Source organism: Oxyura jamaicensis, chromosome 8, assembly GCF_011077185.1.
Source record: "Oxyura jamaicensis isolate SHBP4307 breed ruddy duck chromosome 8, BPBGC_Ojam_1.0, whole genome shotgun sequence".
NCBI lineage: Eukaryota > Metazoa > Chordata > Aves > Anseriformes > Anatidae > Oxyura > Oxyura jamaicensis.
The window spans coordinates 10,749,861-10,769,744 of record NC_048900.1 but is presented as its reverse complement, the minus strand read 5'-3'; the positions used below and the strand labels follow the sequence as shown (position 1 = coordinate 10,769,744).

The following is a 19,884-nucleotide window of genomic DNA, read 5'->3' as shown; positions in this document are numbered from 1 at the left end:
GGTTCTCCTTGTTGTACAACCCACCACAACTGGCTTTTCCACATCAGCGTGCTGCTGCCTCCTCTCCAGCACGTAAGCCAGGACTTCTCTCCCCAGCGCATCCTTCCTGCTGCCTCGGGTCATTTCAAGACCCTTTTGGTAGCAGGTTTGTTGGCGGTGTTTAATGGCAGTGAAAGGTGGTGAATAGATGGCTTTGAAGATGGTTGGCTTCATTCAAAGCATGGAAGCCACAGTGTGCGTGTGACCAGTGCTATATCCCCTCTCCACTCAGAGAAGCTCCTGGAAGGATACAAGTGGGCTGCAGCACCCATGATATTTTTTTTTCCTCCCCCTTAGTTTTTTGTTCTTTTTTATTTATTTATTTATTTATTTTTCCAAAAGGGGGCACTTTTGTGGATGCTTTCACATTTTTTTTCTTCAATTATAACTGGATCTGGGCCCTGCAGAGTAGTGATGTTGAAGCAGCATTGCCTTGAGGGTGCAGGAGCCTGGAGCAGGAGGCTGCTGAGCAAGGCCGTGCCCCCGGGGTCTCCTGCTGGGATGCTTTCGCCCTGCATCAGGGGACTGCCAGGGCTCTAAAGGGGAATTTTCCTCCCTGGGAGGAGCGAACCATCTGCTCCCATCGCCTCGGAAGGCTGGGCACGGTGTCTGGATGCTTCCCTTGCCTGCAGGACAGATGCCACGCTGCTTGCCAAGCTCCCCCCGCCACCTTCATCCCTTGGTGCCCACCTTTGGCTTTCCAAAGGGTACAGCTGCAACCACACCAGGTCCAACGCATCCCCGTGCTCAGTGCAGGCTTTTCCATGGAGGAAAGAGAGGAGGCTGGAGGCTGAAACCCCTACATCAGGCTCTCTGTGCACACTTTCACCCTGCTTTACAGACATGGAGAGCCCCCCTGGCCTGGGGAGGGATGCCCTGCTCAAATTGGCCACCCGGAGCCCCTTGCGAAGCCGAGTGGTGCCATCCCTTGAGACGTGACCCGCACACGTCGGGGATCAGCATCCTCCTGGGGGGCCAGCCCCGTGCCGGGAGCGTTCCCAGGCAGCTGCCAGTCAGCGCAGCCGGCCCCGTGCTCGCACCGCAGCGCTATCTCTACCCGCTGCTGCAAATTGGCTCTGAGCAATCCTTGATCTGTCAGCATCGCCTACCCACTCTCAGATGTCACCAGCCCCCGCTGCTGCCCCGCTCGGTAACGTGTCTCTCTGAGATGTAATAATTCATTAAGTTGAGTTTAACTTTATTTTTTTCCTTATTCCTCCTCTCTGCCCCCCTTCCTCTTCCTAATGGACAAAAGCAATTAGGCTCCATTAGGGAGCAGCCGTGTGGGAAGCGGCTCCCTCGGAGATGCTGCCGCAGCAGAAGGGACCGCGGTGTCCCCGGGTGCGTGTGCGTGGCACCAGCTTCTCGCAAGCTAGGGCTCCACGAGCAAGCACTTGGGCATGGGGAAGTGGCATTGCCTGCTTCTGGCACCCCCCGGCTCCAAGAGACAAAGGACACCCAAGGGACAAAGGACACCGAGGGACAACGGCAGCGTCCCCGCTGGCTCTGGCTGCGAATGGCAGCTCCGCTCGCTTCTTGGCACCTCGAGTTCGCTGCTGTGCAGCAAGCGGCGTGGGGGATGAAGCCAAAATCATCCTGCCTTTCCTCCGCGCCAGGCGAGGAGCGTTTTTCACATGCCGTGCCCAAACCGGCGAGCGCCTTTCCCCGCCGGCTGTGGGAGGTCTCCTCCTCGCTCTCCCCCCGCCCTCCTTCCCTCCGCTTAGGCTGCTTTTTTCTCTTCCTTCCCTTTTGTTCTCTTCCCCCTTCCCTGCCCTAGGAAGAAAGTCTCATTTCAGTCTGAAAGCCGGAGCTGGAGGGGGAGAGGCATTTGATGCTTAATGCCGGAGCGGCAGGAAACTTCACCTTCCTGGGGTGGAATTAAAAACGCTTGAATTGTCTGGGGATCTTAAACAAGAGATGCAGGGAACATTCAGGGCTTTTCACACAAACACGCGCGCGCACAGGCAAAAGCCCACACAGCATTAAGGGTGTAATAGCTCAGCTGGGGTAATGCACTTGAACTCCCTCTGCAGCAGACAGACCGATTCTTTCGCTTCTTTTGAGTGTTTGGAGGCTGGAGGTTGCTGCTGCTGCTCTCTGGGGAGGGAGATGCTCGCCTTGAACGGGAGCGGTGCCGTTCGTTCTTCCCAAACCCGCTGCTCGTCAGGGCACGGTGGGGCGGGGGGGCTCGGTGCAGGGCCCATCCTGGTGATGCTTGTGCGAGCAACGGTGGGATGGGGGATGTCTGGAGCCGGGGAGGCTTCTTATGTGTGAACGTGGCCAGCAGTAGAGGTGGAACGTGTGGGTCGAGGTGCCCCAGGTGTTCAGGTAGTACGGGTGTGGGACCTCCTCGAAGTCATCTTCCGTGTAACACTGGGTGCTGGTGTGAGGGTGCTGTGTGTGGGGCTGCCTGCTTTGCCACATCTGCGTTTCCTGCCAAATATTTCCATGTCTTGCAAATTCCCCTGGCTCCTTCCCCATGCTCCATCCTCTGCCCTGTGTGAGAGGAGCTGAGGGCGCTGCTCCCTGCCCTCTTTGCTCATCCCGTGAATCTCCCGAGTAAATCCCGTTTTGGGACTGTCCCTTCTGTCAGGTTTGCCCCACCAGGCTCTTGGTCTCACCTTGCTTTGCCGAATTTGGCCACGGGATGAGTGACAACAGCCATGGGGGATATCGGGACAGCTGGACACGAGGCAAAGCAGGGGACAAAGCCACGCAGGAGGCGGCGGTGCCCGACCTGGGGGCTGTGGGGCAGCGAGGCGGAAGGGATGGGGTGGGATGTCCGTGGGGCAGGAGACCCCCCGGGTGTGCTCTCACCGCCCCCTCTGCCCTGTCCCAGGGAGTTTGCCAAAGAGCGCGAGCGCGTGGAGAACCGCCGAGCCTTCATGAAGCTGCGGCGCCAGCAGCAGATCGAGCGGGAGCTCAATGGCTACCGGGCCTGGATAGACAAAGCGGGTAAAGGCCGAGGGTCCCCGGGGGTGGTGGTGGGGAGGGTGGCTGGGATGGGGACGGATCTCTGGTCGTCAGCCAGCGTAACCCCAGGGCTGTCTGGGTGCTCTCATGGTGACTTTGGGCACACGGCCGGGCTCAGCCCCACCAGGAGTGATGCTCCAGCGGCTCTGCAGCCAGGCTGTGAGCAGGGGCATCCCCAGCAGCTGATGAAACTTCACTTTTTGTGGCACAGAAATGTAATATTTGGGGCGTGAGGCACGGAGTGTCACCAGGAGAGGCAGCTGAGCCCTCGTGGCCGTGAGCCTTGCTGCACGACATGTCCCTGTCTGCTGGTGCTCGCTGGAGCCTCACGCAGAGGTGGGCAGTGGGGAAGCAGGGCAGTGAACGGCGACAGTGGTTTTCCACCTTTTAACCTTATTTCTATTTTTATTTTTCTTCCCCTGGAAAGGTGATGGCTCTCAGGTTCCTGTCATTGTTCCTCAACAGGGGTAGCACAGCTCACCTTCAGGTCTGCCTCGTGCGCTGTAGTCAGCTCCTTTTCTGTGGTGCCACTGCCTGGCCCTGGGACCCAGCTTTCCTGGTGTCCACAAGACTCAGACAAAACCCCAGATTTTTTTTTTCTTTTTTTTTTTTTCTTTCTTTTTTTTTTTTTTTTTATACTCATAAATCCATGAATAAAGTTAGCTTGTGAGTGAGTAGAGGGCAGATGTTGTGTTCCTCCGAGGAGCTAGCAGAGGGTGAGGAGCCCTTCAGAGAAGCAGTGGATATGGAGAGGGGTCTCCTCCAAGAGCATGACTCAGAAAAGGGACTTTCTACATTATTAAGCCTATTTATGGAGGCTAGTTACAGAAGCCAGGCTGATCAGAAGTAATTTCTCTTTCTGGTGCAATGTGCGGCAGCTGCCCCTTGCCACCCCTGAGAATTTGCTTTAGGACACTGACCTAATGCTTGATGAGAACTTGCAACCTGTAGCGACCACCTCCGGGCTGGGCAAAGTGCTTGGGTGCCGGGCAGTGCCGTGTGGTGTGCTCGGCCGTTGGTGGCTCGTCTCCTGATGCTGAACTGTGTGTTTTGCATAGAGGAAGTCATGCTGGCCGAAGAGAACAAAAATTCCGGGACCTCAGCCTTAGAAGGTAAGAGAAGCCAAGCCCGGCCTTTCCTTCCTGGTGGCTGGCCACAAATGGAGGCTGAAACCCTCCTCCGTGGGTGGAGGGAGGTCTGCAGGCGTGCCAGGGGGCACATCCCACCGCCGGACCCGATTCAGCCAAGCACTGGGGTGCAGAGCAATGAGTGTGTTGCTGGCAGAGCCGTGCCACCGCAGCTCCAGCACCCCTTCCTCTCCCCCTGCCAGTGCTCAGGCGAGCCACCATCAAAAGGAACCGGACGGACACCATGAACCGCGACTCCAGCGACGAGCACTGCGTCGACATCGCCTCGGTGGGCGAGCGGAGGCTGGCGCAGAGGAGACCTCTCCATCCCACCCTGGGTCGGTGCCGCTCCGAGCTTCTTCCCCCCCGACCTGGCTCCTGCGGGGCTGGGGCACCCGATTCCTCCTCTCACCTTGGCACCTTCCCCTTTTTTCCCCCTCAGGTAACCCCTTGAGCCGCTCGGGCCTGAAAGGCGCCAGGGTGGACGGAGCCTCCTATCTGCGGCACAAGGAGCGCCTCCTGCGCATCTCCGTCCGCCACATGGTGAAATCCCAGGTCTTCTACTGGATCGTCCTGAGCCTGGTAGCCCTCAACACCGCCTGCGTGGCCATCGTGCATCACAACCAGCCGGCCTGGCTCACACACTTCCTCTGTGAGTCCTTCATGCCGGGGGCAGAGCATGCGTGGGAAGGCAAAACCTCCTGCATCCGGGGCAGCCTTTTGTCTCCAACACGCCCTGGCTGCTGGCAGCGGTCTCAGCCCCATGGGGAAACGTGGAGAAGTGTTCCTGGCCTCGTGCCCTTTGGGTTTGTCAGGCAGACTGCAGGACTCGGGTGGATTTATCCCAAAATTGTGAGCAGTGGTGCTCAGTGCATCCACGTCCGTTCTGGCATGCCGCACTGTGCTCAGCCCCCCGGCAGCCATGTGTTGCTCCTGAGCTGCTGCAGGAGGGATGCTGCTGCTTTCCCATCCACGTTTACTCTTCTTCACCTTGAAAACGTCCCCGTCAAGCAGCGGGCCTGCCCAAATCTGCCTTGGCATGCTCAGGCCTGCCGGGATCCCAGCAGGGCGCGGTGTGGGATGGCAGCTGGTCGTGGTGAGAAGCAGCTTTTGGGCAAGGGGAAGAGCCAGGCTCTGGCCCGCTAACGTTGGTGAAATAGCTTGAGAAGCTTCTCCCTGGCTCGTGGCTACTTGGCTTGGTTATCCTGGCCAAGTTCCAGCCGTGCAATGATTTAGGTCCAGCTTGCTAATGTTCCCCTACAGTGCCTCGTGGTTAACATCGTTGCGGACGCCCCAGCACCACCATGTAACACTGAGGAGCTGCTCTGCTCCGTGCCAGCCCTCTCTGGCCTTCTCTAACCGCTGGGGCACCAGTGTACCTACCCCAAAGATTAATTTGTGGGGTTGGTGTCCCGTTGTTCGCAAATTAGCTCTTGGCAGGCTTGCTTCCCAACCCCATGCTGTGGCTTGAGGGCTGGGGGAAGCAGCGTGCTCCTCGGCGTGTCCCACCTCTGCCATGTGCCACGTGGGCTACTGGTGTTCCTTGATGATCCATGTCCCAGGGGCAGAACGTCTGGGTTTTCTCTTCCAGACTATGCAGAGTTCCTGTTTCTTGGGCTCTTCCTCCTGGAGATGTCCTTGAAGATGTACGGCATGGGGCCACGCCTGTACTTCCATTCGTCCTTCAACTGCTTCGACTGTGGGGTAGGTGGCCCCGGGGATGGGGCACGGGAAGATTTCACCTCCTGAGCTCATCTTTGATTCACGGCCATGTCCACTTCTCAGGTCACGGTGGGAAGCATCTTTGAAGTGGTTTGGGCCATCTTCAGACCAGGAACCTCCTTTGGGATCAGTGTCCTACGAGCCCTTCGTCTCCTACGAATATTTAAAATAACCAAGTAGGTGCCAGCCACTCCCAGATCCAGTCGCTGCTCTCCTGCTAGCACTGCTGCAGGTGCTCCAGCCACGTCTCTTTTCTAGGTACTGGGCGTCCTTGAGGAATTTGGTGGTCTCTCTGATGAGCTCCATGAAGTCTATTATCAGCCTGCTCTTCCTCCTCTTCCTCTTCATCGTGGTCTTCGCCCTGCTGGGCATGCAGCTGTTCGGAGGCAGGTAGGTTGCAGTGAGTCTGGGGAAAGGGCACTTTGCTGGGTGGTCAATGCCGAGTGGTAGCACCCACGGGGTGCTTAGGAAGTCTGCAGCCTTGCTCTCAGCCTGCTGCTGGTACCTCTCCTGCACCAAAAGCCCTGCCTGGGATGTGCTCAGCGCTGGGGGGTCCTTCTGGCCAGGACATGTTTTGGGAACAACCTTCCTTGGAGCAGGGGGAGGCCTCCGAAGCACCAACGAGCTGATGGCACAGAGCCGTGGCTCGCTGACCCCTACCCCAGCCTGTTCTTGTCCTTGTGGTTCCAGGTTTAACTTCATCGACGGGACGCCGTCGGCCAACTTCGACACTTTCCCTGCTGCCATCATGACAGTGTTCCAGGTAGGAGCCGGGCTGCAAGGGGACACAACCCGATGGCCCTGGGGCCGTCTGTTCACTGCTGGATGGGGCTCTTGAAACCAAACGGGTCCAGCTGCTAGGACATAACTCCCTCGCTCCCTCTCCTACCACAAAACAGAGCGGATGGCTCTCTTCTCCATTATGCAATGGTGGAAGAGTTTCCAAACCCTTCTGAGGAGACCCAAACCCTCAGCAAAGCCCCATATCTTCTCCCTCGAGGCTGCCCTGTGTGCATGGGTGGGATGGGTGGAAGGCGTCCGGGTGACAAGAAGGTGTCTGGGTGACAAGAGGGTGGCCGGTGACCAACCTGCCGGCTTGCTTTCGTGCAGATCCTGACGGGCGAGGACTGGAACGAGGTGATGTACAACGGCATCCGCTCGCAGGGAGGCGTTCGCTCGGGCATGTGGTCCTCCATCTACTTCATTGTCCTCACCCTGTTCGGAAACTGTATCCACCTGGCTGCTGTGCTTGTAGCAGGGGCAACCCCGCCTCACCTCCCTCCCTGGGGACACCCACTCCTCCCAGCCCTTTGCTCCTTCTTCCTCTCCCCGTTGTGGGGGTCCCACCATGCATGGGGCAGCCCTGGACACCCCGGGCACAGAGGAGGAGCTGCCTGGAGATGTGCTGCGGGCAGGGCGGATGGGACAGGCGAGGAGTTTGTCCCCAAGCTGGCGAGGAGCCCCCAGGGCCACCCTCCCATGGTGGCTGCAGGTGCCCATGTCCTTACCGCGTGGTTTGTGCGTCCTTAGCTGCCCGCAGATACTCTGCTGAACGTCTTCTTGGCCATCGCGGTGGACAACCTGGCCAACGCTCAGGAGCTCACCAAGGTACGTCCCAGCTGCTCCTTTCTCTCCTTGCTGGTGGGAAGGGTGGGCGAGCAGGGAAGGCACCGGCACCAGTGCCCGTGACCGTGCTCGCTCCAGAGCCAGGACCACCGTGTCCCTTAGCTCAGCCCACCCTGCAAAGAGGTCGGGCTCTCCAGGAACACCTACACCTCACATCGAGCGTAGCTTAGCTATTTCTCCGTTTAAGCTCCCCAGCTTTGTTTGCGGTCACATGGAGATAACCCTCACCTACCTGAGGAGGGCTGTTACTGCCGAGCACTCCGGAGGGGTGTCAGTATTTGCTCCCCATCTGCCTGCAGGGCAGCGGGGGTGATTGAGGATGCAATTTAGGATGGTGCTCGAGAAGCTTATTGGGCTTGGCTGCCTTTAAGACCGTGCTGGGGAATATTTGGGGAAGGCTGAAATGTTGGGGCGCCAAGACCAGTGTGATGGGGAAATTGCATCCCCGTAGCGTGAGATGAACGAAGGCTGTCTCCGTGCCTTTCTCTTGGCACCTAAGGTCACCCCACCGCCTCCAGTGGGTGCCTGTCCCCTCAAAACGCCAGCATCCCCCTAAGCAAACCCCTCCGTTTCCTCCGCAGGACGAGCAGGAGGAAGAGGAGGCCTTTAACCAGAAGCACGCCCTTCAGAAAGCCAAGGAAGTCAGCCCCATGTCCGCCCCCAACATGCCGGCTATCGAGTGAGTGACCCCACAGCCCCCTGAGCCCCCTTCCCCTCCCCAGGGGCGCAGAGGGGGACGGGAGGAAATGGATGTGCGCCCTCCGTGGGGCAGACACCGGGCCACCACAGCAGGTCGTGGGGCTGCCCCGTGCTCCCCCACCTCCTGCATACAGCAGAGATCTCCCCAAAGAGGCTTTTCACCCCAAAACGCAAAGCCTTAATAGCTGAGGATGCTGCTAAGGGTGAGGGAAGAGGCCGGTGAGGAGGAGGAGGGTGGGTGGTGGTCGCTCCCGCGTGGCGTTTCTTTGTGGTGGGGCAGGGGGAGAGCAGCGGGTGGGGAGCAGGGGGTCCCGGCAGTGCCAAGGTCTGACCCCCCCGCCTCCTTCCCCGGCTGTAATGCAGTTACACGGGATGGAGCAGGCTTGCAAAACCGCATTTCCTGGTAAGGGAACTTGATCTGGGGAAGGCAAAAACCCAAACCCACACAAAACCCTTGGCACTGTGTTGAGGAGCCCTGCCTTTGCGTTGCAGCAGAAGAAAGTTCTGTTTTTCCTTCCTGGACACCTTTTTTTCCTTTTATTTTGCCCTGTCATATGGTCTAAATCACATAAAACTTTAAGTCAACATTGGAACGAGGCGTTTTGATTTGTTTCCCAAAACAGTGCACTTCGGTACGGCTGGAAGGAGTTTTTTTTTTTTTTATTTTTTTTTATAGAATCCCTTCCCAGGGAATTTTAGGTTTCATTATGCTTTGAAACCAAGCCAAGCTCACACACGGCTGCGTCTCTTTGCAAATTTGCCGAGAGAAACCCAGGCGAGCTCCAACCCGTGGGGACGGAGGAAGCAGCGAGGTTCAGCTCGGATTTTGGGGAGCTGCCTGAGCTCCTCGGCTTCCCAGGGCTGGGATGCGATGGTCCCCCACCCTGCTGCCTTTGGGGTGGCACGAGTACCTGTAAGACCTGCCTGGGGGTGAAGAGATATTTATAATAAGAGGGAAATCTCCCTCTCGTCCTCACAAGCAGGATTTGGGGGGCTTATGGGAGAGATGGCAGAGTTTGTGTGTTGTGACCGGCTCACGGGCATTGGCTCTGGCTGCCAGTGTGCACACGTTGGATAAAGTGAGGAAATAAAGGGATTTAGGCTGCAGAAGGGGCTGGAGAACGGAGAGATATGAGAGGAAGAGGCGGGAGATGGAATATATTAGGGCACTAAAGGATTTGCCCGCACATCCTTGCTAGTCTTCCTGCTGTTGTCACTTACAGCTGGCTAGGAAAGCAGATCATTTTTTTTTAATCTTAATTTGTTGTTGTTGTTCCTGTGGCTTTGAAATGGGAGACAGTGATATTTGCAGGTCTTTTTTCTAGTCCTCCTCCTTCAGGGGCAGGGAAGGGGGACGCGATGCCCTGGGGGTGACGTTTTCCAGGATCCGTTTGGGTTCGGGTGCACGCAGATGGCTTCGGTGGGTCCCCGGCACGGGCAGGTCCGGCGCACGCGTTTGTGCCGGCGGAGAGGTCCGGTTGCCATCGGGAGGAGTGCTCCCACGTGGCCAGGCTGCCGTGGGTGGCTGCGGTGCAGATTGGAGCACGGCGTGTGCGCACGGGCGCCCGTGGCGCAGATGGCTCGGGCTGCTCGGCGAGTGGGTGGCCAGATGGACGCACGCGGGTGCCGCGATGTGGCGGTGCCACGCGGCCTCTTGCTGCGGGGACGGTGGCAGGCAGCGGGCCTGCACCCTGAGCGTGGCACTGGCCTGTCCCTTCGCACCTATCTGTGACGGTGGCAGGCACCAGCAGGACCCCGCTGGGTGCTGGGGCTGTGGGTGCCCTGCAGGGAAGCAGCAGGGAGCGCCCCGATTCGCGCGCGTGAGCTCTGTGCGCACACGTGCGCTCGGTCGCATGCGGTTGGGGTGTATTTGCTCACGGCACACATGCGGCGTTGGCAGAAAGCAAAAAAATGTAAATTGCATGCAGATTTGCATACATTAGCTTCGTATCCCGTTCCGTGGTCTCGGGGCAGCACACACGGCTGTGTAAATGCGTGGTGATGCTCTGAGCAGCTCGGGGCCGGCCCGACACATCACCTGTTCTGTCAAAGCACCGCGTGTAGCTCAGTAGGAGTGAACAGCTCTTCCTTCTGCACTGGGAAGAGCTGCTAAATTCCCGAGGACCGGGATTTCGGAGCGGCTGGCAAGGCAGCCTGCTTGGCCACATCTCCCTTGCTCCGCAGACCAGATCTGCAGCCCCGGGGTGAGCACCGCTGCGTGCATCCCTCTGCCCAGCGGTGTGTGAGCCCCGGTGGGGTGTGCGAATTGGGCCGGCAGAGGAGGGGTGCTGGGGATTGAACAGGTTTGTTTTTTCCTCCCCAGAAGAGACAGGCGCAGGAGACACCACATGTCGATGTGGGAGCCGCGCAGCAGCCACCTGTACGTGGGTCGCGTGTCCTCTGTGGCCCCCTGTGTTTTCTTTTTTGGGCAGCCCCTGCCCCGCCTGTGGGTGCCTCAGGGCGCTGCCCTGCACCCGTGTCCCTGCGTGCGCTCGTGGCTCTGTGCGTGCCGAGCCTCCGTGCAGTGTGTGTGCGTGTCGGTGTACCCGTGGGTGTGTGCCGGCGTGTGCTCCGTGGGTGAGCAGTGTACGTGTGTGCACGTGCGTGTCTCTGTGTGTCGGGAAGGGAACGTCTGTCCTCGCCGGGGTGTCTGTGTACGTGTTTATGGCGGTGGAAAGGATCCGTTTACAACCCCCAGAAGGTGCAGCTCCCCCAGAGCACACCCGCAGGAGCACAGAGGACCCCCGGATGGGCGGGCAGCCAACAGCTGTAGCCCCAGATCCTCGCACACGGGCTCCCCGTGGGACGTGCTGGCTGCAGAGCGAGCACAGGCAGGAAAGGGGGCTGTATGCCCAGGGGTGCCCCACTGCAGATGTCCCATTGTAGGACAGAGAGGGTCGCCTCTCAGTGAGAAAGCCAGCCTTGTACCTGGCACCTTTTCCCTTTTTACTCTCCATCCCCATCCCATCAGCTCTGCCACCCAAGCCTGGCCATCGTTAGGGCAGCAATGCTCCAAAAAGGAGCCTGGCTCCAAGGAGCTGGAGGAGAAAAAACACCCCCAGTGCAGGCATCCTGGCTGCAGCAGGAGGACTTTGGCCATGTTTTAAATGCTGTCCCCAGGCAAGCAAGAGGATGGTGGTCACCACCTGCCTGGGATGGGGCAGGGGTTTTTTGGAGGGGCAGGGGTCCAGCTTCAGCCCGATTTCCAGCCCCTGCCAGCACCAGGGGGATGCTGAAAGGCCAAAGGGGACTAAACCTCGGTGGCCGGGCAGGTGTTTGTGTCTCCAAGCCCCCTGTGTGCGCCCCCATGTCTCGTCGCTGGGGCGGTGGGTGCATGCAGCCGGGGTGCCGTGGGGTGAAATGCCGGCACCGGCGGGGGGCTCGTGGCGCTGACCCCGCTTCCCGGCTGTCCCGGTGCAGGCGGGAGCGGCGCCGGCGGCACCACATGTCGGTGTGGGAGCAGCGCACCAGCCAGCTGCGCCGGCACATGCAGATGTCCAGCCAGGAGGGCATCAACAAGGACGAGCCCCCCCTCATCAACCCCCACGCCAGCATCTTCCGACGCAAGAAACCGGGCGACGGCGTCGCCTTGGAGAAGTGCAACGAGGAGCAGGGCGGCAAGGGCGAGCGGCCGCCGGCTGAGGGTCCCGAGCAGCCGGCCTCGGGGACCAAGCCGGGCAGCGGGGAGGACAGGAGGAGCCCATCGCCCCGGGCCAGGCGGGACAAGGAGCTGTGGCACCAAAAAGCGTGCCACGGGAACTGCGAGCCGGGCGAGGAAGGGGCAGGAGGAGGCATTGAGGAGAGGGCGCGGATGAGGCAGAGCCAGCGGCGCAGCCGGCACCGGAAAGCCAGGATGGAGGGGAAGGATCCGGCCCTGGGGAGCCGCTCGGGCAGCCAGGAGATGGGGCTGGAGGAGACCGGCCCCACAGAGGGGGCGCAGGACGGGGACCGACGTGGGGATGCTGCCGCGGCGCTGGACCTGATCCAGGGCGAGCCGGAGGCGAGCGGGGAGCCCGCCAGGTTTGTGGCTTGGGGAGGGGAATCTTGTAGCCCCCGTGACTCCTCAAGTCATCGCTTTCCACTTATCTTCTTGCACCTTTTTATCCTTCCCTCCTGCAGGACTAACGGGGTCCTTGCCGAGGAGGGGAGCCCCCCGGCAGCGGGACCTGAGCCCCCCCGGGGGCTGGAGGGCAGCCTGGGTGAGCAGGACTGCAGCAGCCCGGACACCAGCGAGCAAGCCCTGCTGGGGGGAGCGGCGCTGGGGGCCAGCCGCACCGTCAGCCGCAGCGAGCCCGACCTCTCCTCCGTCACCGCCAACACCGAGAAGGCCACCGAGAGCACCGCCATCATGATCGATGTCCAAGAGTCCGCTGTGGTACAGAGTGAGGACCCCTCTCTCTTTCCTGAGAGCCTTGGGGGGTGTTTGGGGGGAGCAGAGAGCTTCTTGTGTGGCTTTTCCTATCCCTGTCCATCGGGTGCCTTCCCCGCCCCGGGTCCCCACGGCAGGGAGCAGGGCAGGGCTGGAGGCAGAAGCTGCCCCTTGCCCCGTACCTGGCAAAGGCTCTCGTTTTTCTGCAGTTAGCAACAAGACCGATGGGGAAGCCAGCCCCCTGAAGGAGGCAGAGAGCAAGGAGGACGAGGAGGAGATGGAGAAGAAGAAGCGGAAGAAGGAGAAGAGCGAGACGGGCAAAGCGATGGTGCCGCACAGCTCCATGTTCATCTTCAGCACCACGAACCCGTGAGATTTCTTCTAGTTTTGGCCTTTATATTCGGGGCTAGTGAAGGCTGTGAGGGTACAGACACCTCTTCTTCATGGAAAAGAGGTGACACCTTTGGGACGGGGGCTGAATATCTCCCAGCAACATGGTTAGAGGTGTCCTTCCCCTGCCCGAGGGTGCTCTCCCCCTGTGCCAGCTACACTCATCACTTCCTCTGGACTGTTGGGTGCTAATGTGATTTTACTCGATGCTTGTTGCACACCCCTCCGTTTTTCTGCCACCCCTTTGCTATGACCCAGCTCTGGGAGCCTGTACCACTAAGGTCACTAGCCGGGGACGTGGGGTGGGGTTTGCCTGCGCGGGGCACGCCGGTGGCTAGCGGGTCGGGCGCTGTCTCGGCGCAGGGTGCGCAGAGCCTGCCACTACATCGTGAACCTGCGCTACTTCGAGATGTGCATCCTCCTGGTCATCGCCGCCAGCAGCATCGCCCTCGCGGCCGAGGATCCTGTCCTCACCAACTCCGACCGTAACAAGGTGACTGCAAGCCCCCTGCGATCGCCAAATGAGGGACACCCCCTGTGCGCCTCCAAAGTCGGGGCGGTGTCGCGGTGGTGTTTGGGGATGGGCTGCTGGTGGGCTCCGAGGTGCTGTGTCTGGGCTGGGGGAGAGCAAATGAGAGGGTGGGAACAATGAGGACATGGGTTTGGTGTGAAAAAGGGGTGTTTGGGGTTTGGCAGTGAGAGGTAAAACTGAGCTGGAGCGGCACATGTGGCCACAGGGACGGCTTGTGCCTTCAGCAGCATCTTGGAGGTGGGCAGGTTGCATGGGGCAGAAAAAAAGGGAAAGCTGAGCAACTCTGATGGGCAAATCCCCCTTGGCCTTCAAGAAAATATTGCAGTGGTCAGGGGCCATGTAGGACCGCAGCCTCACGGGGGGAGCACGTTCAGACACGAGGATGGAGAGCCCAGGGCTCCAGAGCAGGGCTTTGTCCACCTCAAAGTGGGGAGATATCAATGTGCCCAGGGACTGGTTCCTCCCTTGGCAGCACCCATGCCCTTTCTCCGCAGGTCCTGAGGTATTTTGACTACGTTTTCACTGGGGTGTTCACCTTCGAGATGGTTATCAAGGTAAGATAAGGCTGTGCTGCTGGCAACACGTCCCACAGCATGCTTGCTGCAGGGGGGTGGCTCACGGGGGAAATAGCTCAGTTTTCAGTTCTGGTCCTAAAAGTGAGTGACGGAAATTTTAAAGCCTGGTTCGTAGCAATAGGAGTCAAGAGAGCTCAGCACCACTTATACCAGCCACCAGGCTCCCCCGAAACGGAATGCTCCTTGATGTGTATCCCAGCTTGGCTGGGCGCTCGATAGCCAAGTTGGTGATCTACCTGCTCTTATCCCCTCCCAGATGATCGACCAGGGCTTGATCCTGCAGGACGGCTCCTACTTCCGAGACCTCTGGAACATCCTGGACTTCATCGTGGTGGTGGGAGCGCTGGTGGCTTTCGCCTTGGCGTAAGTGGCTCTTTTGGGCTCTGCCTCGGCTGGGGCGGGAGGAGGATGCGGCCCCGTGGCGTGGCTACAGGACCCTGATGAGTCTGGGGGGGATTTCTCCGTGCTCTGCTCTGGGGCTGAGCTGAGACTTGTGGCACCTGCGGGTCCTGCTCCACAGGGGGGTGCCAGGGTGTGACGGTGCCCGTGCCATGGAGGGGAAGTGTCCAGGGATGGGATTCATCCTGCTCTGAGCTCCTCCTTGCTGTGAGCCCTGATCCCCTGGGAGGACACCTCCGACACTGCCTGGTGGGCAGCATCGTGGCATTTCCCTGTCCCCAGCGCCCCTCCCGAGGGATGGAGAGGTGCCCTGTGGCATGGGGCAGCTGAAGTCTCGAGGGGCCTTTGCATCTCCACGGGTGTTTGCAGCAGATACGCGTAACCTGCCCCTTTGGCTGGGCAGACACCGAGCTGCTTGTGCCACGGATGAGGGCTCTTATTAATGTAAACCTGCACCATTGTCCCTCTCCCCTGTGTCCCCCAGTGGCTCCTGCTGGAGGAGATGATCTCATAACTTCGGGGGTGAGGGGAACAAAGGCACCGCAGCGGTTTCCGATGGGTTTTGAATTGTGAAGCATTTATAAGAATGCCTGCATCTGCCATCAGGGCCCGGGAGTGACATGCTGCCTCCCCCAGAGCCACGGGGAGTCTGCGGCAACAACTGTCCCGACCTGCCTGGTTCATGGTCTGGGGAGAAAAACTCTCACAGGGCTGTTTGAATTCCTCTCCTTCCCTTCTGCCTCACTAAGCTCTTTGGTACGGGGAGAACCGATGTCTCCCCAGGCACCCATCTCCTGGTTGGCAGGCAAAGCGATGCCCGCAGGGTGGCTGATGCTGTTAGGTGGCCAGAGCAGCTCGTGGGCAGCTCCAGCACCCGCCGGCAGAAAATTATATGGGATGCTTTGGTATTGAATTGTATTTTTCTGCCCCCTCTGTGGTTGTGTTTCCCCACAGCAGCTGTGGTTGCAGCAGGGGGTCTCCGAGCTGGCTCATGGTGCCACCATCACCCTCCCGTGGTGCCACCATCACCCCTTGGCCATCAGTGCCACCTCGAAATAAGAAACGAGCTCATGTGCATCCATGTCTCCAGATGATGTTGTGGTTTGCCCCCTGCCCACTCAGAGCCCGTGCATCGTGAGCGAGAGGCCGCCTGTGCCTGCCTCCCATCGGCTGCTCTCAGCACTGAGAGTTAATGCATCAGCCCGAGTGCAGCCTAAATAAAAAGCCCAATACGCCGCCGTAAATCTCCAAAGAGCTGGAATTAAATTAGCTGGAATAGCCAGAACCGTAACTAAAGACCCCGCCGGCTTTTGCTTCCTGTGGCACCCTCGGAGGAGGCATTAGCGGGCGGCTCTGCGGAGCTGCCAAGCTGTAAGACCTACGTTTGTGGGTCTGCAGCAGGTGGAGAGGCTGAGCGGCGGTCAGTGCCTGGCTCTTGCCACCTGTCCTGCACCTCCTCTGCTGGGCAACCTTCTCCTGCACTGCCGGAGAAGAGCCAGGCTGCCTGAGAGGCTCCCGTGATGCCTTCCTTACCTTCTTTTTCTCTCTCTCCTCTCTTTTTCCCCCTCTGTTCATGCTGTTCGGTGGCTCGGGATCTCCGGCAGGAATGCTTTGGGGTAACTATGCCGCCTGAGTGTCCGTGGGGTGGGACCTGGGGAGGGGGAACACGGGAAGGGAGTGCAGGTGTCCGTCTGTCTGCCATCCGTGCTGCCCCTTACCTGTGTCCCTATTTGCCTTTCCCGAGATCTGAGCGCCCTGCTCTGCACCCTGCAGGTGCAGGAAGGGTGGAAGCGGGCAGGATTTTCCTTGCAAGCAATGCATCTCCCTTCAGAGGAGGCTGCATTCACCACGGGTCACAGTGTCCGTGCACACCCCGTGATGGTGGGAAGCACACCCAGGGGATGGAGAAAGCACTGTCGGAGCTAAAGGCAGAGGGGTCTGCCCCAGACCCCCCTCTGATGCCCCAGCTGCACACCAAGGCCCTGCCACTGAGCAAAAACTGGGAGGTGGAAGGTGCAGAGCAGGTCCTGGAGCTGTGTGCGCAATCCCTTCGCACGCCTTAGCGAGGCCATGCTCCTGGGGAGGAGCATTTATTAGTGGCTTTGTTTAAATCTCGTAATGATTACACTTCTTATTGTGCTCCCTGTTGCATTAATCCTAGAAAAGGAGCCGTGCAATTTGGAGTGTCTGTTGTTGTAAGGCATTTCCTTGTTGTTTTTTTTTTGGTGGTGATGTTTTTTTGATATGACCTTCACCAGCACCTCTCTGCTCCATCCCGGGCTCCAGCCCACAGGTTTAGTTACAAGACAAGAGAAAACTAGCATTGTTGTTGGGACCAATCATCACATTTGAGAGATTGGGGCCATGGGGCTGCCTTCGGGTCGTTTAGGAAGGAAGCAGCACGGGGGAGCTCTGCCTCGCTCAGCTGGCTTGGGGTGGAGGCGAGCTCTGACGTGGGGAGGGAGGAGAGGGCTGAGCTGATGGAGGAGCACGCCAACCACATCAGGGGGTGGATGGACAAGGATGGACAAGGGCAGAAAGCCTTAGGATGAGGCATCTGTGCAAACAAACCAAGCACGGAGTGGGTGCTGAATCCTGAGGTTGAACCAGGATGGAAAACCCTTGGCAAGGGACCTGCCTGATGGGTTCATCCCATATTTTACTGGGAATTTCTGGCAGGCAGCAGCAAAACCATTTGCAGTGATGGTGGCTTTTTGTGAGCCCCGTCTGGAGATGTCCTGTGCCTGCAGGAGGGGTTGGGGACGTGGGGGCACGCAGTGTGCCACCGCATCTGGCATCTTCTCGTAGTAAAGGGATTCGTTAAGGTAGCCTAGCCCCAGCAAAGGTGCTACTCCTCCGGGGGAGAGGCTGGCTTTATTTTTCATCTCTGACAAGCGTGTGCGTGGAAGGAGATGTGTTTAGGTGGCCTGAGCTCTCCTTCAGCAGCACGCCTGTGACTGCTGCCCTGTGCTGCGGCACGTGGCCCCCATCCCCTCCCCGTGCATGTGCTGGGGGCAGCTCTGAAAGCACCCAGCCCCGGGTCCCGAAGGTTATTGTGTCTCCACTTCGTTTTTGGGTGCCTGCGCCTCCCTCCCACGCGGCAGGACCAACAAGGGCCGGGATATCAAGACCATCAAGTCCCTCCGTGTGCTGCGGGTCCTGAGGCCCCTGAAAACCATCAAGCGGCTGCCCAAGCTGAAGGTAACGCTGTCCGCCTCCAGTGCTAGCGTCGTGATTAAACAAGTCATTTCCAGGGTGTTTGCTGTGCTTTAGGAGCCCTGTTTCCAAACACGGCTCCTCTCAGACTGTTCCACATCTGTATTTAAAGCGAGCCCAGCCACAGATAGATCCGAGCTGGGTCCTCTGCCAGGGACATCGGGGCTGGCACAGAAAGCAGGCAGCAAAGCCCAGCTGCTCTGCTGGTGAAGTACACGGCCCCGGCTCTGGGAGAGCTCAGATCCCTCTCCAAAGTTGATTATCTTTCCCACCAGAGCAGCTCGCAAACAAGCCCAGATTTTGCATGCTGTGCCATCCTCGTGTTACAGCAGAGGGGGGGGTTCCCAGCTGAATAGCGGGATTATTTATGCAGTGTAGGTAGGATCGTGGATTTCCCTGCTTTAGCTGATGGGGTATGGAGCCAGAAAGGACTAAGAGACCAAGGGAGCCCTGAGTTATCCCCATAAAGGGACGTTTGGCTGGTGGACGAGGCCCGGGGTGGCACCCCAGAGACAGAGTTTTTGTTGCCCCAGCTTTTCCTCCTGGTGGGTGGATGGCCTTTGGCTCATGTCACTTCATTTCTGGACAGTGCTAGGCTGTGAAGCTCAGGGCTGAGAGCGCAGCCCCCGAGCTTTGGGAACTGCTGCTGTTGTAGGCAGGGGCATTCAGTCTGCCTCGTTATCTGGGGCGATGCTGAGCAAAGAAATATTGACTAATTGGTCTTGGGCGCTGCTAATGGCATCATTGGGATGGTCCCCGTCTGCCGCCCTGGTTGCAGAGAGCATTGGAGGCTCTTTCCTCCTTCCTTGCTCTCCTATTGGGAGTGGGAGACATCTTCTACACGGTAATGCTGAGGAAGATTTGGGCCCTGCCCTGTGCCAGGGCTGTTGGTTGCCCACGGCGAGCTATGCCCTCTCCTGCAGGCCGTCTTTGACTGCGTTGTGACGTCCCTCAAGAACGTCTTCAACATCCTCATCGTCTACAAGCTCTTCATGTTCATCTTCGCCGTCATTGCCGTCCAGCTCTTCAAGGGGAAGTTCTTCTACTGCACTGACAGCTCTAAGGACACGGAGAAGGACTGCATGTAGGTGCCCTGCGCAGTGTGCCTGATGCTGCCAACAGCTCGGGCAGAGGCAGGGTGCTGGGCGATGTCCCTCTGGGTAACCAGTGGTGGAGTCCTTGGTCACAGCTCATTTTTGGCTGTAGTTTCTTGGGTTGGTCGACGTAGGCCGAGTCCTGTCCCATTGCCGTGTATCAGCACTGTGCATCCTGTTCTGTCTTCCCTCCTCGCTCCCTTTCTTTGCTCCCCCGTTTCTTATCCAGCCTCTCCCGATCTGTGGTGTCTCCTCACCACACGCTGCCCCCAGGTTTAAAACCCCCATCTCCTGTCTGGCAATGTAAAGCAAGGCCACTGCTCTCTCCCAACCCTGCAGAGGGAACTACGTGGACCACGAGAAGAACAAGATGGAGGTGAAGTGCAGGGAGTGGAAACGACACGAGTTTCACTACGACAACATAATCTGGGCATTGCTCACCCTGTTCACAGTCTCCACCGGCGAGGGTTGGCCCCAGTGAGTATTTTCTCTGTCCTCTTCCCTTGAACGGGGTGGGCACATCCCGGTTGTGTTGGTCGAGTTAATAACTGGATATACCCAGGTGGAAAGGGGATTAGAACTGATGGTAGCAGGAAGGAGAGGAGGGCTGAGAAATTAGGACGAGACAAAAGAGATTTTAACTCCTAGATGAGGTTGGGGTTAGCTTCTTCCTTAGAAAGTGAATGATGGATGATCCCTGCTCCTGCATGGCCATGAGATATGTTGTATAAATTGTGGGTCAGTTTTAGTGTTGGCTGTAGGACCAGCCCTCTCTCTGTGCTCAGAAGAGCCTGGGACAGCACGAACAGCCCATGGCAGCTGGCTGCACGAGGTGGATCCCACGGGAAGTGCTGTGTAGTGGCAGTCCTGAGGGACACGTCTCTGGTTGCTCTTCTTCACCTGTCTGCCCACAGGGTGCTGCAGCATTCGGTGGACGTGACGGAGGAGGACCGCGGGCCCAGCCGCAGCAACCGCATGGAGATGTCCATTTTTTACGTTGTCTACTTTGTGGTCTTCCCGTTCTTCTTCGTCAACATTTTTGTGGCTCTCATCATCATCACCTTCCAAGAGCAAGGAGACAAAATGATGGAGGAGTGCAGTCTGGAGAAAAACGAGGTACAGT

General features: G+C 58.7%; 1 protein-coding gene across 13 annotated transcripts in view; it reads left to right on the top strand.

Moving 5' to 3' along the window:
• The window catches only part of CACNA1E (calcium voltage-gated channel subunit alpha1 E), an 80,481-nt gene that overhangs the window by 40,187 nt on the left and 20,410 nt on the right, over positions 1–19,884 (top strand). For 5 of the 13 annotated variants that reach the window (XR_004752828.1, XM_035333087.1, XM_035333090.1 and 2 more), the window contains exons 9-31: positions 2,879–2,994; positions 4,071–4,124; positions 4,319–4,477; positions 4,582–4,791; positions 5,731–5,843; positions 5,925–6,037; positions 6,120–6,251; positions 6,552–6,624; positions 6,972–7,089; positions 7,402–7,469; positions 8,069–8,166; positions 10,510–10,566; positions 11,607–12,206; positions 12,306–12,568; positions 12,765–12,924; positions 13,309–13,438; positions 13,972–14,031; positions 14,309–14,415; positions 16,056–16,067; positions 17,556–17,652; positions 18,591–18,751; positions 19,101–19,238; positions 19,676–19,877. Coding sequence is in view for 12 of the 13 variants with exons in the window: in XM_035333087.1 (XP_035188978.1) it covers positions 2,879–2,994; positions 4,071–4,124; positions 4,319–4,477; positions 4,582–4,791; positions 5,731–5,843; positions 5,925–6,037; positions 6,120–6,251; positions 6,552–6,624; positions 6,972–7,089; positions 7,402–7,469; positions 8,069–8,166; positions 10,510–10,566; positions 11,607–12,206; positions 12,306–12,568; positions 12,765–12,924; positions 13,309–13,438; positions 13,972–14,031; positions 14,309–14,415; positions 16,056–16,067; positions 17,556–17,652; positions 18,591–18,751; positions 19,101–19,238; positions 19,676–19,877 (3,241 nt within the window). In the remaining variant the exon portion in view is untranslated. The remainder of the gene's footprint in view (positions 1–2,878; positions 2,995–4,070; positions 4,125–4,318; positions 4,478–4,581; positions 4,792–5,730; positions 5,844–5,924; positions 6,038–6,119; positions 6,252–6,551; positions 6,625–6,971; positions 7,090–7,401; positions 7,470–8,068; positions 8,167–10,509; positions 10,567–11,606; positions 12,207–12,305; positions 12,569–12,764; positions 12,925–13,308; positions 13,439–13,971; positions 14,032–14,308; positions 14,416–16,055; positions 16,068–17,555; positions 17,653–18,590; positions 18,752–19,100; positions 19,239–19,675; positions 19,878–19,884) is intronic. The other 8 variants (XM_035333093.1, XM_035333092.1, XM_035333094.1 and 5 more) reach the window with 4 other exon arrangements.